This window comes from Anopheles maculipalpis, chromosome 2RL (genome assembly GCF_943734695.1).
Source record: "Anopheles maculipalpis chromosome 2RL, idAnoMacuDA_375_x, whole genome shotgun sequence".
NCBI classification, from domain to species: Eukaryota; Metazoa; Arthropoda; class Insecta; order Diptera; family Culicidae; genus Anopheles; species Anopheles maculipalpis.
Window position 1 is genome coordinate 7,350,175 of NC_064871.1, and position 15,445 is coordinate 7,365,619.

General features: G+C 43.9%; 3 protein-coding genes across 3 annotated transcripts in view; 2 read left to right on the plus strand and 1 right to left on the minus strand.

Moving 5' to 3' along the window:
- Positions 1 to 15,445, plus strand: part of LOC126556650 (phospholipid-transporting ATPase ID) — a 143,293-nt gene that overhangs the window by 48,337 nt on the left and 79,511 nt on the right. The gene's annotated exons all lie outside the window — the stretch shown is intronic.
- On the plus strand, positions 4,302 to 4,706 carry LOC126559531 (accessory gland protein Acp62F-like). Its single transcript, XM_050215699.1, has 2 exons — positions 4,302 to 4,377; positions 4,480 to 4,706. Exons 1-2 carry the CDS (start codon positions 4,302 to 4,304, stop codon positions 4,704 to 4,706), a joined length of 303 nt encoding a protein of 100 aa, XP_050071656.1.
- On the minus strand, positions 5,905 to 6,361 carry LOC126560042 (uncharacterized). Its single transcript, XM_050216203.1, has 2 exons — positions 6,208 to 6,361; positions 5,905 to 6,110 (listed from the first exon to the last, which is right to left on the minus strand). The coding sequence occupies exons 1-2, from the start codon at positions 6,263 to 6,265 to the stop codon at positions 5,905 to 5,907; spliced, it is 264 nt and encodes an 87-aa protein (XP_050072160.1). The 5' UTR covers positions 6,266 to 6,361.

Sequence of the window (15,445 nt, forward strand, 5' to 3'; positions counted from 1 at the left end):
GTGTGTGTGTGTGTGTGTGTGTGTGTGTGTGTTTTTATGTTACAATTATGATTAAAGCATTTCAATGAGGAATTCAATCGGTTGTGCTGTACAATTTTCCATAACATGATTTAACGCGATGTTGGACGATCTTTTAAAGCGATGATAAAAGGTAACTTTAAGCTTTGTTCTTATGCTTGTATCAATTTTGGATAAAAACGAACGCTTTCAGATTAAATTCAAATTTATTCAGACGATCGACCACAGACAACAAACAAAAGATACTTTAATTATATTTATTTGCTTTTTGATTATTTTTGTTTTATCATGTTAAGCTTCAATATTGCATTCATCGTTTTTAATAACCCATTTCTGAGAAATGTGCCCAAAGTTATACAATCGGTGGGAATTGTGGCAATTTTATTTGCTTTCGCATTGCATTTCCATTGAGTCAGGGATCTTCTTGACTTAACAACCTTCTAAATTCACGCCGGCCATCGAATGGCTTACTAGACTTGGTGATACCACGTAGTTGGATATTCAATACTCATCACTACGGGAGGATGGTCGGGATGGGATTTAAGCCCCGGTCCTGCCGTTTAAAGACCGGCACCTCTGTCGCTTACATCACCGGACCATCGTCTAAAGATACACATGCCAAGTAACGGATACGCATGCTGATAAAGCTAATCGTAGTATATTAAGATAGATAAATGGTTTTACAAAGCTAAACAACATTGACATAATTTGGTTCTGTAAACTATGTATGGTGGTTGAATACTCGGATATAAACGAATTATTCGGCATGAAAGCTTCGCAGTCGTCTTACTTTTGTCATGATCACATTTCTGTGCCATGACAGTTGCGATGAAGATGCTCTCATTGCCAATATTTTCTCCCTGAAGTGGACAAGGAAGCCAACGTAACAACGAAAATTATTCAAAAACAACTCCCGCGCCGACGCTAGCTCCGTAAATAACTGAAGAAAACAGTTACAAATTTTGCAATATAAATTAAGAGAACGACCATCAAGCGTCCTATCGGCCCGCCAAGACAACTTACATCCTTGCCCATATTTTACAAGAGCAACGTACTGCACAGAATCCTTGCTATCCTTTATTGTGAATCATAGCCCCAAGCGTTGCAGCCAGTTGTCTCGATCGATGCTCTTAATCGAAAAGCATACCGTTCTAAATTTATTAATCCACACAGCACCACCATTCGATGGTCCCGACATACCCCAAAACAAATTCTTAAAACCATCCCCTATTATCCCCTCAATGTCAGAACAAACCCAACACAAAAGCTCTCCATAAAATTCTTTCATCCCGACAGACAAAACGTCCCAACCCTTAGCTCTAGCTTCTCTCTTTTACTACTTTCTAATCCACGTCAAGCATCACTCCAACAGTGCCAAACATTCCATTGATCCGGGTAACGATGCTGCAGATGATAATGTTAATAATGATGACGCTGATAATCGAGAATCTTTACCATTTTCCAACGCTCCCGAAAAAAAAGACTTACTCCACCGTTTACTAGCACTCAGTAGATGCGGGTGGTTACGAAAAGGATCCATAATTTGCTTACCCCCACTGGCTGCATCCCGAACCAGGATGCCCTCTCGGATCCATCAAACCTCGGTCGTTGTGAAAAGCAAACCATGCACCGTTCGAGTTCCCTTTTATCCTGCTCCATCCCAAATGTTTCGTTTATTTTCTTTTCACTTCCCGATCGTTCGTACTCCGATCGACCAACGGCTGGGCAATTCAATTCAAACCCAATCCCATCAGACAAGCCGGGAAGGGAGTTTCTGGCCGGAATGTTGCGTTTCCCGAAAGGATGCGGAAAGGTTCTAATGAAATTTAATCAAAAGTTTCCCAATTTCGGTTGGGGCTGGACTAGGTTTTCTTTTCGTTTGTTGTTCCTTTTTTTGTTTTATTGTTGTGTTTCGTGAAAAGTTTACACCAGAAGCAATACGCTACCGGTACCGTTTCGACAGACTTCCCAGCAAGTACCATCTGCTTCCTTCCGGTTCGATTACTTCGAGCGCCTGGCGCCTCCAAGTCCTAGGGCCGGCCGATAGTCTCCCCTTTCAGTGGTGTAATGTTGGTTTTGGTGGTTTTGTTTCGTCTGTGGTTTTTGGTCTGTCGATTTGTTTCGTCCTTCTATTACGGTTGTTATTGTTTTGCTTATAGCAAAGGGTACGATGGCCAGGGTTAGGGACGTCGTTTTTTCTTGTTTGCTACGTTACTTAACAATGCTTGCACCAAGGGAAAAACTTCACTATAGTTCTCCATTGTTGGTTGCTTTTACAAGAGCAATGCGGTTTTATTCATTCTTTATTCTCTTTTGCGTCGTTCATTTGTATGAAGTGTCCCGCATCGGATGGAACTAATCCGAGGATTTCATTCTGGGTGCACTTAAATGTTTTCTTAGTGTGATGGATGAATCCTGTACCAAGAGTTGTCAAATTGCTTGACGAGACATGTTGAACTAGTTGCAACGAAACAAGTCCCAGTACCAGCATGAGAAAGAGCCCCTACTTCACATTGCCCATTAAACGATTCATCGTGCTAACTGTCTCTCAACGGTGCGCCTTGAAGCGTGCGCTCTTCAACAACCATCAATTTACTCGTCACCCGTCCCGCTAATCACAACCGTAACTAAGTGGAACCTCCTAATGATCGTTGTTTACTTGGCCAACTAACAGTCCCGGACGTGTGGGAAAGAATTCTCACGAGGTTGCAAAATACACGCCGACATTCACACGACGCTCATCAAATCAAATAGTTGTATCTTCAGTCTAGCTCATCTGGAACTCGAGCCAGTACTGCACTGCAAAAACAACAAATTGCCAAAGTTGACTAAACACTAGACAAATCGTCGCGTTACGTACAGTACCCAGCCAAACCCTCTCGCATACACGAAATATTCTCTTGGCCAGGTCATTCTACCACCGTAAGCCCGGTTCGGGCTCGTCATCCGGATTTGGTGGATATTTGCTAGCGCTACTCGCGGCCGGTTGCAATCCGTAAATCTAATCAACGCGCCACGCTGATAATCGTCTTGAGCCTTGCAGCGAAGCGCATTCCAACGCTTCCAAACGGATAGCACACGCGCAGCACGTGTGGCACCCGCATGATAGGTGGAATTCATTTTGGAAAGCTCATAATTTATGCTGCTTTGGAACCACCGTTCCCTCTTCGCTTCCCAGCTCCTGCCACGTACAGCATAATGGAGTTTAAACCGTTGGCTAGTCTGCATCGCTTCCAGGCAGGTCCAATTAGCGATCGAAGTAGCAGCTGCAGATAGCACGCGGTACGTTTGCTACGAGCCTTGTCCTAGGTGTTCGAAATGCAGGCGAAATTGGAATGCGGTCGCATAAGTACCTATTTTCTCGTTTTCATGCACTGAACCGAGCGTTTAGCTTTGGCGATTTGAGAAGCTTTTCTGGGATACGCCTACGGTGATTCGATTCGGCTGACCGTTGATTGCTGAACGTTCGCTTTGAAATGCGCGTCAATTTTTGTGACGCGCTAAAATCATTGCTGGTATGCGTTTTGGGCAGGGCAAGCGTTTTGCTACTTCGGAAGTTCCTGATCCAAGCAGTAACAAATCAATTATGTATCGTTTAACGTAATGAGCTTCTCCGATGTTCCTGAGCGTATTCAAACCACAACACTTTCGATAACCGGATAGTTAGTATGGATGGAATTTGATAGCGATGTAAAGACATTTTAACAACTGGCGGGAGTCACCTAAAGCCTATTTTTGGATTCTGTTATTTTCAGTACAAAATATAGATCATTGTTATTTTTCTTGGCTCAATGACCTCTGAAGTCCCGCCGGACATAGAATTGCTTACTAGACTTGCCGATACCTCGTAGTTGGATAGTCAGTCCTCCCTACTTCGGGACGGTCCGGATGGGATCATTCTTATTAGGCCACCTTAAAATTGTTTGCTATCGCTCCTCATAGCAACGTTCGTTAACCACCTAAACCTTCAAGATATCCAGACAAGTTTTCTGACAATAACAACACTGACGTTGAGTTACGCTCAAGATTGTTCTTGAAGTATGCATCACTCATATCTCAACTAAGCAGCTTTCCGTGTGTTCATTTGAGTAAAAGCGCCAACGAATGGCTCGCCGTTTGAACAGGTGTGCACGGTCGGGTAACTCGCAACCGAAATCCAGCCAATGACGACCACCATTCGCAGAAACACCTTCATTCTACCGCGTGTGGGATATTGTTGTGTGTTTTGTACAACCCTGCTGATTTGGTACCTGATGCTCCACAGAGGAGGAATCATTTGCAACATGCAGACGATGAGAACTTTCATTGGTTTGATGCTGTTGATCACCCTTTACGTAGGGTCATCGACTGCTGTTTCATGTAAGTAATACAAATTACAGCTGTCACTTTGGCACTATTGCTGTCAAACTTGCCCACACTTTTTATCACTCTGCTATTGGTATTTATTTTCTTTTTGTTCAGATACTTGTCCTCCCAACGCCGAATTTACCTCGTCCGCACCGTGTGAATACTTTTGCGGAATACCGTGCGATTACAAGGGTGTAACGAATGTATGTATCTGCCGCGATGGTTACATGAAGGACCCAAATACTATGCAGTGTGTGAGCGAAAGCCAATGTACGATTGCGGCTGAAATTCCTTCCCTGCGCAGTGCTCCATCGTTTACATTTTCGTGCTTCAGCACGTAAACAGCAGGCGGAGTTCAATGCGTACCACGTTGAAGTTTAAGAATCATGTTTTTGGTGAAATACAATAATAAAAATGCTTAGGCTGAAAAACTGAAAAATCATAAGGATCTTTAATACAGTTTAAACCTAGTGTCAGTAATTGCAACTCTTAAAAGCATACAATATACGATTTTTATGTCATTTTTTTGATACCAAAAAACTTTTCTCTCTGGTCAATTTATCTGTAATGCAATTGTCTTAAGTATAAACTTGCAAACAAACAAGTCTTACTGCCGTCTTAAGGGAAAGTATAGATTGATCGTACATCTTTCGCAATACTTTTCCACCAATGTTGCGGATTCCTCGTAGAATGCGTGGCACTGGTACGATATTCTGTCCGCCTATGCAGCACTGTGTAAGCGTCCAGTTTACACAACTGTCGCGTCTGTCTTCACCATCACCAAACAGATTGTGACAACAGACCCCCCCAAAATCGAGCACCAGCTACAGCACCACGTGACGGCTCGCCAACCATTACATTTCGTAGTTTCTGTCCTAGCAGATCGCAACCGAGTGTCGTATCAGTGCGTGTCATCATGAGGGTGTTGATCGTAGCGTTGGCCATTTTTCTAACCGTAATTGCGCTGGCAACCCGCACAGCGGCCGGCCCCTCAAACTGTGATCCGATCTACGAAGAGTGGACGGATAAGGCGGATTGTGATGAAAATTGTCAGAATATTTGCACCCCTGTGGAGGACGCTTGCCTTTGCCGATTTGGATATCTACGGGATCTAACCTCCGGAAAGTGCATACCTTCCGACCAGTGCACACCGGTTCCGGAGAAAGTGAATCTAAACTGTTTGACATAGTAAATGGTCATCTGGAGTAGCCGGAGGGTGAGCGAAAAATCGCCACTATGTAATGCACAAGGTTTTCTAATTGGCTGGAAAATATAAGTGATATAAAAATAAACGAAATTGAGTTGAATGTCTTTTTGCGTTGAAAAATAGTTGGTCCTCGTTAGATTTTAGCGAAATTATGATCTAACCTACGTACAATTTACACATAAGAGAATGAATACAATACAATCTTATATTTCACCTCATCAATCTGTGCTGAAGCAAATAAATTACCAATAAAATAATTTTTGTACAGAATAGTTTTATTTGAACATAACTTTTGTAATACAGCTTACTAACGACTAGCTTCCGCCGTGCATTTAATATTTACACTGAGAGTTTCGTATGCAAGCCTCCTTCGGGCCCGCCCTAATGTATCCCAGCTTGCATGTACAGGCCTCACGCTTCGGCGACGTACTCGTAATGGTGCAAACTCGCGTCGCACACGTTGGCTGACATTCGTACGAGTACGTAAACTCTTCGAAGCTCGGACACACTGGTATGTTTGGTGCAACGGCCGAATACGCTATGGAAAATGGTGCAAAATCAGAGCAAAAATCAACATTAAAAATTATATCACAAAGTGTGCGCAAGAACTTCTCACCCGTTCCCTTTTCACTTACCAACGTTACACCAAGCAAGAAACAGAAACAGCGTGCACAACTTTCCGTACAAATGCATGGCGGAAGCGAAAAAACGACCAAGACTGAAACCGTTCCGTGCGGATACGCTACGTTTTAAGCCGACATTGATCCTTTTTCCCAATGATGCCTTTGCTTAGCCCGATACATACCAGCTGTAACAACAAATGTTTGCAAAATTCTGTGGAAAAGAACCGAAGGAGTACACAAAGCGTACTGTTCAGTGCCAGTGGGAAGATTATTGTAGACTATAGATAGACCCGAATGTATTGTTTCCCTGTTTGGATTTGTGTTTTGTGTCGCCCCTTCTAAGACTGCGAAGAGATTAAAGCTAATCTTAGTCTATAATTATTGGAATTCGTTTTGATTAAACAATGAACGCAATAATTGGCTGTTGTCAGTTTTATAGCTGAAGGAACTGTCATCAAATGGCTTAGTAGATTTTTTGAACTTACCAGTACGAACTGTGCAGGTAAATACGAACCAATTCTGTTTCGTGTGAGAACGGCGCTGCTAGCTGTCTACATTCTTCGAACTCGAACTGATCTCCTTATGAAATCTAGTTGAAATTGTGTAGAGTTCATATGGTCGCATGCTGGTCCGATAAAAGTTCTAAACATAGTGTACATTTTCATCTATTCGTCCAATGTCTATTGTCAGGACAATACTTTACAAAAAATTATACGCTTTCTGCGTGGACGCTTGCAGCCATTGTTAGTCACGAAACCGTTTCATGCTATCATACGGATATATTAATTTTCCTAGCGAACTTCTAGTTTTATTGCGCAGATCAGTAATTTCTGTTCATCTGCTCAATTTGGCGATACGATCCACCTTCCCATGGGGTTTGGTTTCCCCATATACTCAACCTAAGATATTTGGAGAGGTGTCTTACAGTTCTGTACGCCGAGGTTGTATGAAGTCGGAGTAAGGTATGGAGAGTCTATTTTATCCTTCTACAGGCGTCTGATCTGTATCCATATCAGTGCAATTTTACTACATACACAGGCAGCAAAGCATTCGGAAGCTATCATTTAAGAGGGAGAGTATTGTACGACGGTAACAATCTCGATGTGGTTCTACTACTTTGGTACGATCGTAACTTCGGACAACAACGTACACAACATGTGTTGTATGGTGGTACAGATATCCTGACATTAGTCAACATGCTCGACTCATGTCCCTCCAAAGTGGTGCTCGGCAGCAACCCGTTCGGTAAGAGGCGAGCAGGAGCACAACGAGTTTGTTGGCTGGATCAGGTGATGTCGAAATTCGATCAGGCAATGTCATCACTTCGCGTCCAACCATTAGCAGACCAAGAAAAAGACTTGAATTGGGCCCGTTGTGTGGGTACACCGAACAGACTCTCGAGTCGCGTGACCTTATAGTTCGTTAAGACAGTAAGTAGGTCACAACGTGTTCTATATTATATCATCCAACGATAATTAATACAATCAATATTACTTTCGAACTAACTAGACTGACTTTTTAAGTATCGATACTAATTGTACATATCAAGACAGCATAACAGCATTATTCTTTTATAAAATTTTGCCCTCTGTCTATTCCCATAGTTTGTAACTGTTTGTGTACTACGTTCTGCATAACCAAAGGCGCACATAAGCTTTCTCGTTACGTCCGAGCCGCCTGCCGATCGCTTTCGATCAATCAAACACATCGTTTACCGTACGCTGAGTTATTGTGGTTATGTTGTTTCGCATTAGTGAATATCATTACGATCATCAGTAATTGCCAATAAATGCTAAATATCCAAGGTGATTTACTATAAAATATGAGCATTAATTTGATTGACATATTTAATGCAATAACCCAAGAGCACGACAAACACAGTTTTGTTTTAAAGCCCGTTCGTGCTTAGTCTGTTCAAACATTCTTCAGCGCTCGGCGAGCGCGAGATCCATCTCAAGGGTGTCCGGGCGTCCTTCCGTTGTCGTCGAACGAGAAGCAATGTCAAATGCGTACCGATCTCGATCCACCTTGACCCAGTGCCCCACGCACGCTGCCCCGATTGCGCGCTGATCTTGCTCTGTTTACGCTTCTTCCGGGCCGGGCCAGCTCGGTTCGATCGAACATACCATTGATGTTGTGCGCATACATCAACACCTGTGTCTGGGCTGTGCACTCGGGAGCCATCACCTTGCATGCGCTTTCATCGCTCACCCTCTTCAACCCAAAAACGGAACGTGTACGCAACAAAGCACACCGCAGCAGTTTACAGCCGCTCTACAGGGCAGGTCTCGATGGTCTACAAGTGGGGAAGGTGTGGGGGGGGGAGGGGTTTTCAAATGCTGCGTGAGGCAAATTTTACCGACTGTAAATCAGCTCACTCACACCGTTCGCGTTGAGTGCAGTAGTTTTCTGCTTTTTGCTGTTGCTTTCAGTGTTTTCCACTCGATGCCGACACTTCCTATTTTTCCACTCATTAGCTTTTTTTGTTGTTGGTTTAGCTCCTATCGTCATGTGAGGCAAGCTTCAAACAAACACATAAGATAGCCTTGAGGGTTGTTGTGAGGTGGAATTTCGACTCAGCTTTGTGCTTTGTTCTGTTCCACAGCGATTCTTTTTTTTCGGGTGCTTTACTCACTTGTGCAAATAATAAGCATTGATGTAAGACGCCCTGTTAAATATTTAGAAACTTAACAGAGCGCGCTTTATTTGTATGAAGGCTTCCAAAGGGTCATTGGACGTCCGCAGCAAAGCTATAAGGGTCAATAATCGTCCAACGCACCCCAATGTCACATGCCACAAAACATAATTGTCCATCGTCTTCCTGCCTGCAACGAACTGACCTTGGACACGGTGCGCTCGACATTCACCCACGGCTACTTTCGCACTGCTCACGCCGCCAATACACGCGAATCCTCCACCGTGAACCGGTTTATTCCTGTACGTCAGCGCACTTCTAGAAGTCGATTCCCGTTGCATAAGCGCGAACACATCGAGCCGATGCACTGGCACAATACACCTACACACAACTGCAACCTGGTGGTGGAATTTCAGCGAATGGAAAGTTCTATCCTCACTCTAGCATCCTCCTCCCGGAAGCTGGAAGCGCACAGGAGGATAGTGACTAATACACACATTCTTACAAACCGTGTACTTCCCACCAACGTCACCAACACACCCTTAAGCGCAGGGTCATTATCAAACACGGCGAAGAGGACTCCATCATCTCATGACGCAGCAGTATTTGCGTTCGATCTGATCGAGTGATTTTGAGCAGCCCTCACCTTCCCTTCACGCTCACATCATTAACGCCCGCTCCCTCCCACCGACAAGGCACCCGCTGACGAAGGGGAGGGGGGAAGGGGGGTTTCGCGATCACGGTACACGCAACCAAGGCGCGATCTACACCGCCCAGTTCCCACTCGAATACGCTCGCGATCGGTCGACTTCGTACGCGCAACCGTGTACCGTTGGGTTCGTTTCTTCGCGAGAACGCAAGTCTCTTGATCGCCGTGCAAACGTGTAAGTGTTAGCAAATTAGTGTAATTAGTGTAAGCAAACGTGCGCTAAGAATCTCACGTAGCGCGGTGAGATTCGTCGAGAAATATTGAGACAAATTGTAATTTTATTTTCACGTGTGCAGAAAAGGCATCAAAAGTGTACCAAACCGAACGGAAAAATTCCTTTCGATGCGGAAACGGGCAACAAACACCTGTTCGCTTCGAAGGGCCAGCTAATAATAGCCCACAACAGGCAGGGCAGGTTCTCACGGCGAGCGTGATTCAAGTGTTTGCAACAGCTGCCAGCCAGCCACCGTTAGTGCGATCTTCGATTGTTTGGTGCGATCGATACGGAACAGTATCATTCAGATAGTGTGTGTGTGTGTGTGTGTTTGATGCAAGCACAGAGAAAAAAATGCTTCAAAATGTCGTTCGTGCCTTGTCGATTTGATTAGCATGCACTTCGGGTGCTAAACGAAACGTCAAACAATCGGTTTTGCGCCATTAACCAGTACCGGCAATGCGCTAACGACACGCACTAATAGGTTAAACAAGGCAGTGAGAACCACAACCCTTAAACCCCTAATAAAATAGCTACAACAGAAGAGAAGAAAAAAAAATCAACTCGAAATTGTTCCGCGAATTAATCGCAGTGTGGGCTTACCAGTGCAAACGCGAATTATGATTTGAATGTTCAGCCAAGCACCCATCACCCATTCCTTCCCCCGCACCCAAAAATTAACACCCACCTCCCACGACCCGGTTTGCCTTCCTGGCGTGCTTTCTTTCGCGTGAAAATCAATTCCGAGCCACAGCGAAAGGAAAATCATTGCTCATATCATTATCCGGAATCCGGCTCATTAAATCGACGCATACACACACACACACGCCGGGGGAAATTATTATCCACGGCATTTGTGTGCAGCAAACATCACCCCAAAACATCATTAAGAAAAGGAAAATTATTTAACCTGTGCGCCATCGTGAAAGTGGAGTAACAAAAATTTATTTCATAGGTTCCGAGGCCGTGCTGTGAAGTTTATCAAATTGTAACGAAAAAAAAGAAGAAGATTTTTTGCTTTGTGTGTGTGTATGTGTGTGTGAGTGTATATAGTGGATCAGTGTTTGTGTGCTGCTTGTAGGTGATCGACACACATTTAAAAAAAAACACAAAAACAACAGACAAAGTAGTGTCTTGAAGCGGCGCAATAGGTAAGCTTTCGAAAACTCAAACGAGGTTATTTGTGTTAAGGTGCCCAATTTCTCGAAAAGGTTTTGATAAGGTGGCCAAAAAACCGTCTGCCAGTAGAGCACACTATCAGTGCTTTATTATCTTTTCAACGCTCACCGGTTGTGGAACGATAAAACGATCCCGTATTTCCTTGTTTACAACATCGGGCAATGTTTTCTGAATTAATTTAGTGATGCTGCACTAAATTAATAGATAAACTCATCTCTTCTTAGTTCAGCCTACAATTTTTGGCAGCTACACATGTTGGCACGGTGTTGCAAGTCATAAATCTTTAATTAAACCCCATCAATCAGTGCCAAATGAAAACATTTAAGATTTTTAAAAGCAATTTTCTCTCTAAAACAGCACAACTTGAAGTATATGGGGGTAGCACTACAAAAATCCGAAAGGTTGCTTCCGAACTGACCGAACTTCCGCCATCGGGCGACCATTTCACGGTCGTTCAAAGTGGCCAACCTTCGGCGGTGGCTTTCTAGTGGCCGCACCGGTCAACGCGAACAATCGAATGGGAAGTGGAGAGCGTGATGGCTGCGCAATACACCGCTCTAGCATGCGTCATAAATTTGCCGCTCTACGGTGCGCAACAGTGCGTATTTTCCTTACTACGTCAAGAAAACGCTTCCACGCATAATGTCTCATGAGCGGAATGAAAGAAACGGCAGCGGATGGAAGCTACAGCACATCATGAGCAATTCGGATCGTTTACTGATTTACGCATCCAAATCATTCATATAAACCGGACCGTCTATCCTCGCAAAACACATAACATCAACAGCAGCAAGCGACGAACCTGATCGGATCGTTTTTTGAATTTGTATTTTGCCACGTGTATTCCGTAGATTCCGTATATCGCAGAAAATCTTCTCCTTCTTATGTCATAACGGGACACCGTCACACGCACGAGATGCCAATACGCTTTGTCTGGTGGGGTGGATTTTGACATTCTAGTCAAACCTGTTTGCCAGTGGCAAAGTCTTTACCATACCCAATCGGTCATCGAACTAGGGCCGGTTGTGTCTGTCTGATGCCCATGAATTTAGAGCCAAGGTTTCCGAATAAAACCGTGCTAAATGTGTGCGTGCTAATGGAGCCGGCCGAAATCGGCACTTTGTTTTGGCCCCAAAAGTTTGGAACATGTTTTTGGAAATTCGATACGAGAAAAACAAGTTCGTCGCTTATCCCAGTTTAAGATCGAGTGGAATTTTTCTTGATTGAGGGTTTATTTTTTCGTCCTGCAGACAAACAGGTGGTAAACAATATTGAACTAGTTTTTGTATGATTTTTAGTTACTTTTTCGTATTATCTTTCAAATCATTATTGTTGTCTTCGTAAAATGAACGGACATGAGCTCAAATACACACTAAATCTCATTTAACCTTGAATTTTTAATTAGCGATCGTTACAGGATTTCAATCATCCAAATGTTCATCAGCCGTAGTTTGAACTATACAAAAAGGTTCCTTCCATAGCTTAGTGATTCATCCTTAGCTTCAAAGTAGAAAAAATACACCATTACTCCCTACACTACACACTACAGGTGATTTGTCCTTTTGCACCTGTACCGACAATTCCGAACGGGTAATTAAAATTTGTCGAGCACACTTCCGGCTACCGGATACTGGGTAGCCGAGTCTTATCGTGGCCATCATAACCGCCTCGCACCGTACCGACGTTAGCCAGGCCAGCGAGAACCTACAATTATTAGTTCCAGTTGATTAGCGCACTTGCTGGTGACGCGATTTTTGCTCTCTCGCTCTCTCGTTCTCTTTATTGCCCTGTTATCCCTTGACTGTGCCCTCTAGATGATCAATTTTTCAATGTCATAACCCCACGACATCCAACGGCAAGATTTGTGGCGTAATTGTGGCCTTACTGTTGCTGTTTGATCGATCGAAAGCACAACCGGATGATGGCTTGCTGTACCGGGACTGTAGCTACAACACTATCCTACACGCTCGCTCGCCTACAGCCCACTAATCGGACGATCGAACCAACGTGTGTGACAATGAGCCATAATTAAGCAAACGTAATAGTCAACCCGTCCCCGTTGTTCTGAGTTGTCTTAACATTTAATAGCGCCGTTGGTTCCTTCCCAGCCGCACGCCCCCAACAGCTAGCCCTCTGGCGGGAAAGCTGAAGCACCAGCACTTGCACTACTGAACTGATGAGTCGACGAAAGTGTTGGCGGCCCACTAAGTCGCTGCATTACGACCACTCCACAACCGAGAACGGCCCTTTGTTTAACAACATGCCCTGAAGAAGATGGCCACCAAAAGGCAACGAGGTCTCGTTTGTAATGGTGCATCCTGTCCCGATGGTACACCGATAGGCACGCAAACGGTATCCAACTTCGCCATAATGCCTTGTACAAGCTTCGCGACTTGCACAAAATAATTAAGTAACACCTCCCTTCTCCTTCGCCTTCCACCGCTATGCACTGCGCTAGAACAGCTGCAACGAAAACAATAGCAAATCAATCGATGCTACAAAACCGGGTCAAATGCAGCATTTCGTACCACTGATGGCGCCTAGCACTCGAGCTCGACAATTGTTCCCGGCTCGTGTGGTTCATTGTTGCCCGCAACATAAACGTTGCAACCAAAAACGATGCCGGCAGGACATTCTTCTGCCCATTCGCCGACCGACCGAACATCGGCCAACATCGCATAAAATAAGCCACACACTTTTCACACCAGCACGCATCGTTTGCTGCGACCAGCATCGCACGGATGCTGCTGCTGCTGCTGTTGATGATCATCGATTCGTGCTATCGTGATGGTGGGACACGTATGGCTACCATACGGCATTTGGGGCTACTAAAGGCTCGCAACCCGAATTGTAATTAACCTAAACCGCCGTACGAGCCAATGCAATCCGATGCACCCCGTTTCAGAGGGGAGAGTCGGAGAAAGGGAGGCGAACCTCGGAAAACATTTTGCCAAACCCATTCAACGGTGCGCCTTTTGTCGTTACAGTAACCTTCATCGCGCAGTTCGAACGCAGCCAAGCAGCCACCTTAGGCATTGTCAACCACCCAGGAGAAGAAGGGTGTTGAACATATACACCAAAACCTAATCATACCATCCTCCCCTCCGTAAACCGTGCCGCTTTTATTATTATCATTAATAGATCCTATTGTGATTTCGGATGATTACAATGAACTGTTTAACAATGTAACCATTTCGCTACTACGCACGCACGGCCACCCTTTCGGCAAAATGGCTCAATTAACAACTGCTACTGCCATCACCACTACCGCGCTGGTTTAGTGCGTGGTCAACACACAGACGCACCGCGAAAGGCAACCACCCTTCGTCCTCGTTCTCGCGCCTAGTAGTTTGCACAATTTTGCAGTGCTGCTTTAGGGGAAAAAAAAACAAAAGGCTTTGCCGCTGCTGCTACTTACTACTGATGCAACCATTTTCATGCGCGTTTTTCCTCTATTTGCTGATAGAATTTGGTATCGAGGTTAACGCTGGATTTGGTTAAACCGATCGAGTAAAAGTAATTTGTGCAGGAGAAACCCATTGGACCAGTAAGGGCATTATTATATTGCTCGCCCAGCCAAACGGTTGCAGTAATTGGAGATGGTATTTTCGAATGAAATTATTAGCAGTTAATACATGTGACTTTAATAGCTAATTGATACGAGTTCATAGCACCGAGGGCTGCGATAATTAGCATCATGGAATTAATATCATGAATTTAATCTAGGATTGTGATAATGATAGGCTATTTCGTACCTTAAAAGATGATTTTATTATATTGATTTCGCTGGAATGCATGTTCTAATGATAGTTAAAGCAATATTTTAAATCAAATCATGCTTATCGGAACTGTACTTAAGCACAGATGAGTGTTAGCACCTTTGAAGTCACCCAAAACTTCACTTCTTCTTGATTTAACGACCTGCTAAGTCATGCTAGACATCGAATGGCTTACGACACTTATTGTTATCACGTAGGCTCCAGGATAAGCCCTAACATGTCGTCTCTACTCTTTCAACTATTGATCAACATAAAAAATAAATTTTTAACTTTCATTACAAGGTCACAATACTTTGGGTCTGATAAGACTTCTTCTTCTACTTTTTGTTCCTGACTCATCCATGCAGTTTATCCGTCAGTCTTTTCTACGAAGGAGCATTCCGAATTCGATACCCAGTTTTATCCGTGTACAGACTAGGGTCGTCTTCATAAAATTATAATGCAAACTTAAAGTAAAACATTTCAAGTTTGCCAACCCTTGAACAGTCCACTACACTACTGATGAAAAATTTGTTTCAAGTCTTTCTACTTATTTCATCTCAAAAAAAAGACATTAACTTAAGGTGATCTTTCTGCTGATCTGCTCTCGTCAATAAACCATCGATGATGGTACTTTACGCACAAAGACGAAAAAATTACTCAGCAGAAAGTACAGCATCCCGGTAAAGGTAAAGATATTTCTGCTATACACCAGACTACCCTCAGGGTGTCCTGATTTCATGAACGGTCCATTT